The 15,358-nt window shown below is 39.4% G+C and overlaps 1 protein-coding gene across 1 annotated transcript in view; it reads left to right on the top strand.

Annotated features, from left to right (window-relative positions):
* LOC126413010 (protein inscuteable homolog) overlaps positions 1–14,322 on the top strand; it is a 92,217-nt gene extending 77,895 nt beyond the window's left edge. The window contains exon 10 of the mRNA XM_050082902.1: positions 10,841–14,322. Within this exon, the coding sequence (XP_049938859.1) occupies positions 10,841–10,972 (132 nt within the window). The 3' untranslated portion in view covers positions 10,973–14,322. The remainder of the gene's footprint in view (positions 1–10,840) is intronic.
* Positions 14,323–15,358: the final 1,036 nt, after the last annotated feature.

Raw genomic sequence — 15,358 nt, forward strand, 5'->3', positions numbered from 1 at the left:
ACATATTGGACCATCCACCATACAGCCCGGACCTTGCGCCCACCGGCCGCCCGGTGTGGCCGTGCGGTTAAAGGCGCTTCAGTCTGGAACTGCGTGACCGCTACGGTCGCAGGTTCGAATCCTGCCTCGGGCATGGATGTGTGTGATGTCCTTAGGTTAGTTAGGTTTAATTAGTTCCAAGTTCTAGGCGACTGATGACCTCAGAAGTTAAGTTGCATAGTGCTCAGAGCCATTTGAACCATTTTGAACCTTGCGCCCACCAACTTCCATGTCTTCTGTTACTTGAAGTCACATCTTGGTGGAAAATCATTCCACAACAATGAAGAGATCAAAGATGAAGTTGAAATGTGGTTCCAACAACAGGCGGCAACCTTCTATGACTGTGGGATACAAAAACTTGTGCACCGACTTAACAAATGTTTGGATAACGGGGGTGATTATTCGAAAAATAACAAATAATCCAGTTAATAAGATGTAACTGACGTTTTCTAAGTAAATGTTCTATTTAAGGACTGCGAGCCATTGTATCTTCACTTTTCGAAATACCCTCGTACTTCTATGTTTCTCATCTTGGCAGTTGTTCTTGATTGGAATTCAGGAATACTTACTTCGTCTTCTTTGGTGAAGGAGTTTCAGAAAACCATGTTTAATAACTCTGCTTTAGTGATACTGTCGTCAATGAATTCACCGTTGTTATCGAGCAGTGAAGGTATTGATTATGTCTTGCTATTGGTGTGCTTTATGTATGACCAGAATCTCTTTGGGTTTTCTGCCAGATTTCGAGACAGAATTTCGTTGTGGAAATTATTAAAAGCATCTCGCATTGAAGTACGTGCCATATTTCGAACTTCTGTAAAACTTTGTCAATCTTGGGGATTTTGCATTCTTTTAAATTTGGCATGCTTTTTTCGTTGCTTCTGCAACAACGATCTGACCCATTTTGTGTACTATGGGGGATCAATACATCTACATCTACATCTACGTCTATACTCCGCAAGCCACCTGACTCTGTGTGGCGGATGGTACCTTGAGTACCTCTTTCAGTTCTCCCTTCTATTCCATTCTCATATTGTTCGTGGAAAGAAGGATTGTCGATATGCCTCTGTGTGGGCTCTAATCTCTCTGATTTTATCCTCATGGTCTCTTCACGAGATATATGTAGGAGGGAGCAATATACTGCTTGACTCCTTGGTGGAGGTATGTTCTCTAAACTTCAACAAAAGCCCATACCGAGCTACTGAGCATCTCTCCTGCAGAGTCTTCCACTGGAGTTTATCTATCATCTCCGTAATGCTTTTGCGATTACTAAATGATCCTGTAACAAAGCGCGCTGCTCTCAGTTGGATCTTCTCTATCTCTTCTATCAGTCCTATCTGGTACGGATCCCACACTGCTGAGCAATGGGTGAACAAGCATACTGTAACCTACTTCCTTTGTTTTCGGATTGCATTTCCTTAGGATTCTTCCAATGAATCTCAGTCTGGCATCTGCTTTACCGACGATCAACTTTATATGATAATTCCATTTTAAATCACTCCTAATGCATACTCCCAGATAATTTATGGAATTAATTGCTTCCAGTTGCTGACCTGCTATATTGTAGCTAAATGATAAGGGATCTTTCTTTCTATGTATTCACAGCACATTACACTTGTCTACATTGAGATTCAATTGCCATTCCCTGCCCCATGCGTCAATTCGCTGCAGATCCTCCTGTATTTCAGTACAACCTCTCGATATACCACAGCATCATCTGCAAAAAGCCTCAGTGAACTTCCGATGTCATCCACAAGGTCATTTATGTATATTGTGAATAGCAACGGTCCTACGACACTCCCCTCTGGCACACCTGAAATCACTCTTACTTCAGAAGACTTCTCTCCATTGAGAATGACATGCTGCATTCTGTTATCTAGGAACTCTTCAATCCAATCACTTAATTGGTCTGATAGTCCATATGCTCTTACTTTGTTCATTAAACGACTGTGGGGAACTGTATCGAATGCCTTGCGGAAGTCAAGAAACACAGTATCTACCTGGGAACCCGTGTCTATGGCCCTCTGAGTCTCGTGGACGAATAGCATGAGCTGGGTTTCACACGATCGTCTTTTTCGAAACCCATGCTGATTCCTACAGAGTAGATTTCTAGTCTCCAGAAAAGTCATTATACTCTATCATAATACGTGTTCCAAAATTCTACAACTGATAGCCGTTAGAGATATAGATCTATCACTTATTGATTTATGTGGTATATATCTCTCAATTGCTGTCGATACTATCTCTCTGAAAGCATTCCACAACTTTTTTGCACTTACATGATCACATCGCAAGGAGTGAAGACAGTCTCTTAAAAAGGCATTAAGATCATTTTTATCAGCTTTTGTAATTAGGTATACGTTGCCTTTCTTTTTCATAGTTGTAGGTGTTTACGGTATTCAGCCTAGCAGCAACTACCTTGTGGTTGCTAATCCCTGTATTCGTCACAACACTCACTATTTGTCAAGGATTATTTGTTGCTAAAAGGTCAAGTATGCTTTCACAACCATTTACGCTTCGAGTGGGCTCATGAACTAATTGTTCAAAATAATTTTCTGAGAAAGCATTCAGTACAATTTCGGATGATGTTTTATGCCTGCCGCCAGCTTTAAACGTATAATTTTGGTGGTGAACTGACTATAATTGTATGGGCGGGGTACCTATTTGAAATGACTCAAGTTTTTTTGAACTGTTGAGCAGCTATGTCTTCTGAGTCGGGGGTCGGTAAAATGATCCAATTAATAGTTTAGTCTGATTGTCAGCTATAACCTCTACCCATACTATTTCACATGAACTATCTACTTCAATTTCACTACAAGGCAAACTGCCTCTGACAGCAATAAATACTCCACCACCAACTGTATTTAATCTATCCTTTCTGAACACTGTTAGATCATTTTAAAACATTTCGGCTGAACTTATTTCCGGCAACTGGCTTACAAAAGCACATCGCAATCTGAAAAAAATTCGGCTGAACTTATTTCCGGCAACTGGCTTACAAAAGCACATCGCAATCTTGATTTCAGTGATTCAGAAAGTAACATGCAGTGTTTGGTGGAATTCCAATGTATACTTTCATAATACGAAAATACGCAGCATACATGTTGCTGCACATCAAAGATATTTCCAAAACGTGTCTTTTTCCCTGAGTTTCGTTTTCTAAAGTGCCGGGAAATTCTACGCCCTTGTCCAAAACCATAACAATTTAAAGGATTGATAAGTTTTGCAGTTCCGAGGGAAAATATACTGTCACTTAAGATGGAAAAAGTGTGTTTTCATCTGGGAGAAAGTGTATTTTTAACTGGGAAATCCGGGAATTTTTTTTTTTTTCCTTGTCCGCATATACACCCTGATGTTGCACTGAAATAAAAAGTGTGTGTGGATAACCACAAGGGTGAGCTAGATACTACCACATAGTATCTACCACATTAGGTGATAATGGGAGTTATTTAGAGACCATGAAGCCTGGACCAGATGAACAGGGAAGTGCATGTGCCAATGATTTTGTATCATGTGGAGTGGAATTGCAGACAGTAATTTTGCTACAGATACTCTGAAGAATGCACAACAAGCTGTTATTCAGGTTGAGTGTGTTGCAGACGTTGTGAGTAATGAAGTGGTACAGATGTATTTATTTCTGAAGGATACATATTTGTCACCACCTGAGGTAGTGCCACCACCTCACAAGGAGGAAAACAAAATATATTTGTAATGTTAATGATTGGACTTAGTAGTCTAAATTCTGTGAAGTATGTGTACCTGAAGATGGGAGATTCACAAATGTAAAGTTTTTGCCAGTGATAAATAGCTGCAAGGTTCATCTGTCACGTAGGACAATCCAGTTTAACTGGCGGTAAAATCATTAAGGCTAAATTCGTGTGATGTAGTACCACAAGCTGCAAGGATATGTAACATCGCAAGGATGATTCAATCTGTCATTAGCATTGCAATGAAGGAAGTAAATGGAACAACTTGTCGATGTATTGTGAGTGATAGTACTGTATGTGGGTTTGCTTTAGCATAGTTTAGGAGTGTGTTATCTAGGAAAATGGAAGGGGAGCCATTGCTGTAGAGACAAAGTTCTGAATGATGTAGCCAAACAGGTAAAGAAACTACTGCATAAACAAACAGAGGTGCCAAGCATAAGATATAAATGGAGTCAGATCATTTACTGGTAAAGATGATTTGTCAAGAATAATGTGTTATGTGAGAAAGAGGGTTTTCCAGCACTATTTTTTATTTGATCTGTTTTTATTGGTGACGACATTGGAATGTTTATTATTTTACGTGAATATTTGTTGTGATTAATAGTAGGAAAGTGTTGTTCAATGATTAGAATGTCTAATGGATAACATAGTAGAGTATCTGGGAGTTCTGAGTGATTGTATCTTGTGCTGTAATTCACAGTTGAAATTAATGATGTAGTGCATTAATCAATTTTTGTACGATCATGAATAAGGCATTTAAACTATTTATGGCACTTTGAAGCTTTGTCAGTGATTTTGTGGATTAGTAGGAATCCGTGTTAACAGTTGTGTTTTGTTTTGCATAATTTTTTGGTTTCGGCAGTGTACTTGAAATGATATCTTGTTGCTAGTAATTGCAAGGGTAGACTGGGCCATCTGCCGAGCATAAGATAAAACTAAATAGAGCCAAGTGCTGTGGAAAACAAGTCGTGAAGCAAGTTTGTTCAGAAGGAAAGCATCATCATTGTACAGTTCCAATTTTCTTGTTACTGTTAATGAGCCTCTTCTATTTTCTTCTATCTGTGCATAATCTGTCACGGAGGACATTATCCATTTTCCTTCTTCTGGCAATGTAGTCTTCCTTCATCATGTCCAACCAGCGGGTTCTGGGTCTTGTTACAGGACGTTTTCCTTCCACCTCTCTTTATATATATATATATATATATATATATATATATATATATATATATATATATATATATATAACAGAGGGAAACATTTCACGCGGGAAAAATATATCTAAAAACAAAGATGATGTGACTTAGCAAACGAAAGCGCTGGCAGGTCGATAGACACACAAACATACACATAAAATTCAAGCTTTCGCAACCAACGGTTGCTTCATCAGGAAAGAGGGAAGGAGAGGGAAAGACGAAAGGATGTGGGTTTTAAGGGAGAGGGTAAGGAGTCATTCCAATCAATCCAAAAAACAACACTTTTACACCTTTTCTCCAGTTGCTTTCCAGTTCACCTTTATCTCTCCTCATATATTTTTATTTTCATTTCAGCCTCATGTTACACTTTCCACCTTCTAATACCATGTCACCCTCACACCAACCCCACAACGACCCCATTAAGTTTTATTTACATTCCCTCCGCAAACATGCCTTTGCCCTAGCCAGATTACACTCCCATATTTTATTTTCTCAGGATTGTCTGACATTTGGCATTACCCCCAAAGGCCTCACACTTAAAGTTCCCATCTCTGGCTGTAACCCTTCTTTCCATCAGTCCCTATACCAGTTCCAAACTGAACAATCCATTGCCCTCACCCACCTAATCCATCACCTACACATCAACTCAGCAAATGAACACACCCGTCAACTCCTATCCTTGATAAAAGTCCTTGGTCTTTCCTCTCCCACATCCACACTGGCTGTTCAGAGCATCCTCCTACAGGCCAACCGCAAATTAGAACAGCATACCACCCTCCACCTCAAAAAACTATCCAATCTCCTGGTTTCCCACCTCCGGAAAGGCAACTCACTCACCCTTCACAACCTTTCCAGCAAACCTCAACCTCCTCTCATTGCACACAAACCCAGTGTCTCCCATCTACTCAATCTCCCACTTCCAGCTCCACTCCCCCCAAAACCTCAAAATTCCAATCAACAGAATCTGGAACCACAACACCCTAATTCAGTAGTTAACCTTTCCTCCAAACCTCTCTCCCAATCTGAAACCTCTGTCCTATCCAAAGGCCTCACCTTCAGCCCCATTCCCAGATTCAACCAAACAGCCCTTGTCAAAGATTTACTGTCCTACACCCGTACTCTCTGCTGGAAATATCACTTTGCCACGAAGAAAAATGATCCTAATCCTACTCCTAATGATCCAACTCCCCAACAGACTATCCAAATTGAACCCTGCCTGGAACAGTTCCGTCCTCCGTCACAGCGGGACCACTTCCTCTACCTCAAAACCACCCTCTCCAACTTTCCAGGAATTTCTGACTTCCAGCCTTGCCTCTCAATCCTTCTTAAAAAACCTTAATCCTACTCCCAACATCACCACTGCTGAAGCCCAGGCTATCCGTGATCTGAAGGCTGACCGGTCCATCGTCATTCTTCCGGCGGACAAGGGTTCCACGACCGTGGTACTTGATCGTCGGGAGTATGTGGCTGAGGGACTGCGTCAGCTTTCAGACAACACTACATACAAAGTTTGCCAAGGTAATCCCATTCCTGATGTCCAGGCGGAGCTTCAAGGAATCCTCAGAACCTTAGGCCCCCTACAAAACCTTTCACCTGACTCCATCAACCTCCTGACCCCACCAACACCCCGCACCCCTACCTTCTTCCTAAAATTCACAAACCCAATCATCCCGGCCGTCCCATTGTAGCTGGTTACCAAACCCCCACAGAACGTATCTCTGCCTGCCTACGTAGATCAACACCTTCAACCCATTACATGCAGTCTCCCATCCTTCATCAAAGACACCAACCACGTTCTCGAATGCCTGGAATCGTTACCCAGTCTGTTACCCCTGGAAACCATCCTTGTAACCATTGATGCCACTTCCTTATACACAAATATTCCGCATGTCCAGGGCCTCACTGCGATGGAGCACTTCCTTTCACGCCGATCACCTGCCACTCTACCTAAAACCTCTTTCCTCATTACCTTAGCCAGCTTCATCCTGACCCACAACTTCTTCACTTTCGAAAGCCAGACATACCAACAATTAAAGGGAACAACCATGGGTACCAGGATGGCCCCCTCATACGCCAACCTATTCATGGGTCGCTTAGAGGAAGCCTTCTTAGTTACCCAGGCCTGCCAACCCAAAGTTTGGTACAGATTGATGACATTTTCATGATCTGGACTCACAGTGAAGAAGAACTCCAGAATTTCCTCTCCAATCTCAACTCCTTTGGTTCCATCAGATTCACCTGGTCCTACTCCAAATCCCATGCCACTTTCCTTCACGTTGACCTCCACCTGTCCAATGGTCAGCTTCACACGTCCGCCCACGTCAAACCCACCAACAAGCAACAGTACCTCCATTATGACAGCTGCCACCCATTACACATCAAACGGTCCCTTCCCTACAGCCTAGGTCTTCGTGGCAAACGAATCTGCTCCAGTCCGGAATCCCTGAACCATTACACCAACAACCTGAAAACAGCTTTTGCATCCCGCAACTACCCTCCCAACCTGGTACAGAAGCAAATAACCAGAGCCTCATCTCCTCAAACCCAGAACCTCCCACAGAAGAACCCCAAAAGTGCCCCACTTGTGACAGGATACTTTCCGGGACTGGATCAGACTCTGAATGTGGCTCTCCAGCAGGGATACGACTTCCTCAAATCCTGCCCTGAAATGAGATCCATCCTTCATTAAATCCTCCCCACTCCACCAAGAGTGTCTTTCTGCCGTCCACCTAACCTTCGTAACCTCTTAGTTCATCCCTATGAAATCCCCAAACCACCTTCCCTACCCTCTGGCTCCTCCCATTGTAACCGCCCCCGGTGTAAAACCTGTCCCATGCACCCTCCCACCACCACCTACTCCAGTCCTGTAACCCGGAAGGTGTACACGATCAAAGGCAGAGCCGCATGTGAAAGCACCCACGTGATTTACCAACTGACCTGCCTACACTGTGAAGTTTTCTATGTGGAAATGACCAGCAACATTCGCATGAATGGACACAGGCAGACAGTGTTTGTTGGTAATGAGGATCACCCTGTGGCTAAACATGCCTTGGTGCACGGCCAGCACATCTTGGCGCCGTGTTACACCGTCCGGGTTATCTGGATACTTCCCACTAACACCAACCTGTCAGAACTCCGGAGATGGGAACTTGCCCTTCAGTATATCCTCTCTTGTCATTATCCGCCAGGCCTCAATCTCCACTAATTTCAATTTGCGGCCGCTCATACCTCACCTGTCTTTCAACAACATTTTTGCCTCTGTACTTCCGCCTCGACTGACATCTCTGCCCAAACTCTTTGCCTTTACAAATGTCTGCTTGTTTCTGTGTATGTGCGGATGGATGTGTGTGTGTGTGTGTGTGTGTGTGTGTGTGTGTGTGTGTGTGTGTGTGTGTGGGCGCGCGCGCGAGTGTATGCCTGTCCTTTTTCCCCCTAAGGTAAGTCTTTCCGCTCCCGGGATTGGAATGACTCCTTACCCTCTCCCTTAAAAGCCACATCCTTTCGTCTTTCCCTCTCCTTCCCTCTTTCCTGATGAAGCAACCGTTGGTTGCAAAAGCTTGAATTTTGTGTGTGTGTTTGTGTTTGTTTGTGTGTCTATCAACATGCCAACACTTTTGCTTGGTAAGTTACATCATCCTTGTTTTCTTATATATATTTTTTTCCCCCTCCAACTTCATTATATGCCTGTAACACTATAGCTTGGGAGCACGGATTCAGTCTAAAACATGTGTCTTGATTCGGGAATTCTTCCTCACCTCCTCATTTCTTACTTTATCCTTCTCGGTCTTCTTAATAGTAAATCTAAGGAATTACATTCTTGATGCCTGGAGTCTCAATGTCTCTCTTTGATACTGTAGGTCAATATTGGTATGTCATAGCTGATGAATGTCACTAATTTTGCTTTTTCTGGAATTTTCTTGTCCCATAGTAGGGTTTTCACTTGTTTTTAGCAATCAGCACCCTTTTGTTCTGTTAGTAATCTTGCGGCTAATCGAATTATCGCTGGTGATTATACTCCTGAGGGCGGAAAACTGTCCACACGCTCTAGCTGGTGGTCTCCTAGTTTCACACTTACAGGATTCCCATCTGTGTTGACTGTCTTCATCTCACTGATGTGAAGGTTGAACTCATGGAAATGGGATTTCCACATGTTTGGTCTGAACTTTGTCTTCTGTTTCACCCCAGATCATGACATAATCACAAAAACAATTGCATTAATTTCACCAAAGCTTTTCCTGGTGTTCTTTATATCATACATAACAGTGGTGAAGAGTAGTGGAGACAGTGCACTGCCTTTTTGAACTCCGCTCTTGGTCTTAAACCTTGAAGGTCATCACTCTCCAACTTGTACACAGCTAGTATAGGCCTGAAATAGCATCTGGATTTTACTTACCTGTCCTTCAGGTAAATTCTTTTTCCTCTGGCACTCCAAGATCTTTTCCCTTGCAACACTATAAGATGCCTTTATGTATATAAGAACACAGTTAATGGGCCTTCACCTTTCTCCTAGCGTTTTTCCATCAACATGCTGGTACTGAAAATTAGATCCACTGTTGATACGTTATTTCTGAAACCAAACCACTCCTCTTTCAGCTGTGGCTTATGATAATTCTCAATCTTTACTCTATGATCTTCTCTAGAATTTTCAGCTCATGTGCCAACAGAGTTATTCCTCTATAATTAGCGGGCTTTCATCTACTGATGTTCTGGAACAGAGTAATTATGACACCCTTTGCTCCAGTCTGTGGGCATCTTGTTGTCTTTCCACGTTGCATTGAATGTTCTGTGCAGCCATTGTAAGTCTTGAATGCCCACTGCCCTTTCTTCTGCACCTGGAGATTTTCCTTTAGGCACAGATTTTAAAGCTGTCCCTATTTCTGTCCAGGTGGTGGAAGGGTCCTCACTGTAGATTTGAATATCTGGTTCTATGTTATGTTCTTCAACTGGGCCATTCAGTAGTTGATAGATATGGTCTTTCAGGACTTTTCTGACATTAGAACATTTTCTAAGCAGATTTCCATTGACACCTTAATGCACCTTTACGACATATCTTTGTTTTCTCTTCTGTGACTGCCAGTTTTCTTTCCCCAGTGTAAGTCGGTGTTTAAAGAAAAGTGGCCATGGGAAAATGTGCAAAGCAATGAGCTAATACCGTAACTTAAGTACACAGTCAATGAACCCAAGTATGCAGTCTGTGAACCTTGTGAGTTAACTTGACTGCATCATTAATGGCCACAGTGCCTGTTTTTATACAGTGTCTGTATCTTCACAATACAATGTTCTTTGGACATACATGTATATTTGTCTCCCTGTGCAGGACTCACAAATTGTATGAGCATAAGTGTTGTGACTATGTTGCAAAACTGGTTAATGTGACCACCTGCAATTTGTGAGGTCCTGGTCTGGCACAGATTTTCACGTGTTGCAAACAGCCAATGTGAGTGCATAGTCACAAAATGCAAATCTATTTCATAATTAAACTGACTGGTCCTAAGAAAAATGTACTGTACGCAACTGGAAAGTAAACAACAATGCAGCACAGCACTGATTGGGTTGGAACACTTCATGTGATTGTTGGATAAATTGTGTTTGCTCCTGTGTGTTAATTTAAGTGCCCTGACAAGTGCATGCGATATAGCTTCACAACCTTTCCTTTGCTATACCTCTGTCAGTAATTGTCACACTTTCATGTGTATTTCACCTCAGTTTTTTCCATTACTGTGTACATGATCTGAGTGGATGTAACTTTAGCAAAATTTCTAATAATGCTAATCCTTATCATAACTAATCTCCTTTTGGTAGACAGTTCTTACGTTTTTTTTTTTCTTTTCAACATAATATTTTCCACATGATTCACCTCAAATTCATTAAAAGATTGTATCAGTAATGTTTTATTGTTCACAGGCTGCTCTTCGCAAAATAGCAGCCAACTGTGGTACAGAGGTTATTGAAGAGCTGGATGCCATGGAACTTGTGGAACCCCGTCTGCTGGACTCTTTCCTCTTGTATTCCTCTCGTCAAGAAAGTTATGTGTGAGTGAAGTAATTTTGGCTGTGATTAGCTCTCTATGGAGGAATAGAAACTGCTCATATTGTGTGTGAGGTTAAAGAAATGTGAACCCTTTATACTGATACATAGTGTCAGAATGTAGGTGGATGTACAAAGTGGTAAATGGATTTGCTGGACTGAATGGAAGAGTCTGAATGACACAACTTTGCGTGTTAAAAGTCAACATAACATCATCAGTTAAAAGCAAAGATGTGTTCTAATTAAGTCTGAGGATTGTGATGTTTTATATGTTGTCCTTAAAAACACTATTTTCACACAGTGAATAAATAATTGCCTGAGCTGTCTCCAAAGAAGAGTTTCTCTGTGTGTCATATAAACTCAGAAAAGTCTTGTTTTTGATACAGGCAGATGTTTGTCTATTGGCTGTGAAGGTGTGTAAATGATTTAATTCTTAATGAGTCAAAAACAGTAAAAAAATTACCAAACAGAAAACCCACCAAAGACTTGAATCATAATATTTTAATAAAGCTGTTGTGTTATCAGTATCATCATGCAACAGAGGATCAAGACTTTTCTCCAAGTTTATACAGGGACCAAAGAGTTTAGTCAGACCATAGTTACTGGAAGAATGAAGATTGTAGTTATTAACTGGATTGTTGCAAGTAATGTGACCTAAGTGTACAGTTATAAGAAACATTCAATTATGACATGAACATTCATCTCATTTTGAGTACACAGTGTTCATGATGTGTATAAATAAATGACAGTTGCTCTCTAATAATATTCATACACAATGTACTTGTTTGTGTAAAGCTGTTCACTTAAGAGAGTTATTGTAAATTTTAGGATGTGTCAATGTTTCAATGTTTTTATATAATATTCTAAGTCATGTGAGGCATTTTGTTGGCTTGACAATCTTGAATACTCAATGAGCAAGCATATGTCTATGGGTGAACAGAAATTGGATTATGTCTTCAGACTATGTAAAATTCTTAAAAGTCTCTGATTTGTTAAATCAGCTACTCTTTTTCTTTTAGACTGCAAATAATTCCTCTTCTCTTTTGTTTTAAACTCTGTATTACTGCACTGATTGTGGAGTGTACTGTGAAATAGGCAATCCCTTAAGATTAAGACATTGTGCTAGATTGAGATTTGAACCCTGATCATTGCAAGCAATACTTTGCCAGCTAATGCACTTGGAGAAATCTTACGAACTGTTTGAAACCTCCAGTCTAACTGTAAGTAAAAAGGCAGCTTGAAGTCTGAGTCCTGCACAAGCAAGCTCAAGGTATAAATGTAAACAAGTGGTAGACCTGATTAATGTGCATCTGTTAAGTATAAAGAAAACATTTGACACATTGTTACTTATAAAGCTGTTGTTATGTGACATCTTAGTATCACAGTGATTTCTTAAATTAATTATTTCATTCATACTTTTAGGAGATTAATTGAATAGTTTTTTTACAGTTTTGTATTAGTTCCATTATATTTGAACTGGGAAGATATCAGAGTTTTATATGAAGCACTTTTTAAAATTCACAATTTCTGGTAACAACTCAGTTTAGCTGGTTCTGCATAATTCTGACTTACAAAAGAGTGACTTGATGAATGCCCATATCTTCATTTCACTGCTGCACAATTGTACCTACCCAGTATTTAAGCATTTTTAGTGCTGCCTTGCACTCGTTAATGATATTTTTCTCTTCCTGCCAGTTAACTGAGTGATTCTTTCCTTTCACTTTGATAAAGTAGCTATTTCTTCATGTATTGTATACCCAGTGGAATAAAGTATCCCTAAAACTCTTTCTGTATGTATATCCCCACCACAGCAGCAATACCACTCAGTAATTCTGCTTTCAGCACACCACCTGTCAGCTCCATGGCTATCAGCAAACTTCATTACATTTTGATACTCACTATGAAGTCAAAAGGAGGACTTTCGGCACAAATACGGTGCAATAAATTGATTAGGTAGGGAGGATTCATGTCTAATATTTGCAGAGCAGCCAGAAAATAAGTTATGATTGGAAGGAAATTTGGAGGAACTTCTAACAGAGAGAGTTCTGATACAAAAAATGTAAATATAGAAATCAGGGAAAATAGCAAATATATGAAATGCATGATTTTTGTGAATAATGGAAGTAGTCAATAGTGAAAGTCACTCTCACTTTAAGGGTCTTTATGCTTATTGTTCTCATATGACCTTTTTAATCATGAAACATTCATGACTATTGCAAACACTGATATCAAACACACATTTAATGTACTCAATTGTATTATAGTTCTTATTAGAGGGACTAATGTGTGGTCTTCATAAAAAAGTTTGCCTACACTTAACAAGACACAAAGTTTGCGAAGTTTGTGCTTCAACATGTGTAAATTCAAACTGTTTTAAGAAGCATCTGATGTAACAGTGGTCACATTTGTTAAAGTGATCCAAAGATTGTGCTGTGTCCTGGTACTTCTTTTTCATAAAAAGAAATTGTGATATTAGACCTTAATAAATCTTAGGAAGTCACTATTGCACTCATTAACAAGATCATCCTTTACTCTGCACAAATTATGTTTGTCTTATAATGCAGAACACTTTGTTTCTCAGCAGACAGTAAGCTCCAATATACTATTCTAGTAACTAGATGGGAATGGGGATAGGCATAAAGTCAAAAATAGGTTTGCTCCTGATGTGAAGCATGCAGAAACTGTATTTTGACATGTTTTACTGTTGATGTTGTCACAAAATAAAAGTGTAGCGTTTGTTTTCTTGTGTAGAAATGACTATTAGAAGCATGCTTTATATTTGCTGTCTGAAGATTTACAAAGAGCAAATACTGCAGAAGATGAATCCTTATCTGACCATTTCCAGCCTAAAATACTGGGAGCTTTCCAAAGTCATAATACAGTGTAGTCTATAGGAAGGCCATAAGCTAAAATTGAAACTGTGGGTACATAATTACAGTTGTTTTAAATTGTTAAGTAGTTTGAAGAAATTTAAAAACCTTTTATTGAGAGATTAATGATAATGAAATGCCTGGGATAATTGAAAGACTGTGTGGCTACACCATGCAGAGAATGCACTAAGTTAATCAACCATTGTAAACACTGTTACACACAGACAAAAATGTTCATAAAATGGCATACAATTTAATGATGCCAGGTTTTGTACCAGCGAGTTGGTGTCTGATTGCTGACACTGTAGGAAATATCAGTGGATAAAAAGTGCAATATGTGTGTTTGTATTCAGTCTCTGCATATGTCATGAATGTGTGATGATAAAAAATGAATTCAGTGTACGTAATAAGCATATAAATTTAGATACATCACTTAATATAAGAAATAATTTCAGGTCCTAAGAAAATTAGTTTCAGATTCTTTATATATATATATATATATATATATATATATATATATATATATATATATATATATATATATTTGGTAAAACTTACCAAACGAAATCGTTGGTATGTTGATACACATTCTATCAACGTACCAATGATTTCAAAAAACAAAGATTAAAATTGAAATTTTCAGTTGTCTTTTTAATCACTGTTGAATACAACAACCAATATGCAGAAATGACAAAGTGAGTGCTATATCAACTTACTGCATTGTAAGTCAGTGATACATGGTTATGTTACATATTTGGCATTATTTCAAAATCATTGTTACCAGAAATTGTCCCTTATAGCATGTCTGCTGCAAAAAATCTTTTAATTTCACTCTGATAGCTGCAACTTGCTATCTGTTTATGATGGAAAAACATAGAATAATTAATTAATTAATTAACTCTCTCTAATTAAAAATAAGACTATAGTTCATAGACCTTGGCCTCAAGTTTCTTTGAAGATGACACATAACAACAACAAAACAATTGACATAAGGTAAAATAGCCTTGAAACCTAAATGGAAAAGACTGTACTGTACTGGCAAAGGATAACTTTAGTTGAAAGTATGTCAATCTCTCATTATTGCTGTAAATTTTTGTACTTTTGTGTGTACATAAAAATGTTGACTGAAATTTAATTTGTATCTATCATTCTAATGGCCAAAGAAATTAAAATGCAATTATAGTGAAAACTAATGTATATGTTTGTAAGTTGGCAAAGCCATAAATCAGAAAAGTTGCCAGTTGGTTTTTCACATTACTTTGATGCATGCAATTGTTCAGCTATCTCTTCACCATGTCAATAGACAAATCTGTGCCTTTTTCTCATAAAATAGATATCCAACACTTCTTGAACAGGTGCTGTCCAGTCACAGAATAATACCCCCAGTCATTTCGTTCCATTCAGGACTGTAATAAACAAACCACATTTTCTGTGTAGGCTTCTGCGCCATATTGCTCTGAAATGAGGAAGATAGTGCTGATCCCTCTTGAACTATTATTCTGCCCTCCACCCAATCTACTCAATG

This window comes from Schistocerca serialis, chromosome 7 (genome assembly GCF_023864345.2).
Source record: "Schistocerca serialis cubense isolate TAMUIC-IGC-003099 chromosome 7, iqSchSeri2.2, whole genome shotgun sequence".
NCBI classification, from domain to species: domain Eukaryota; kingdom Metazoa; phylum Arthropoda; class Insecta; order Orthoptera; family Acrididae; genus Schistocerca; species Schistocerca serialis.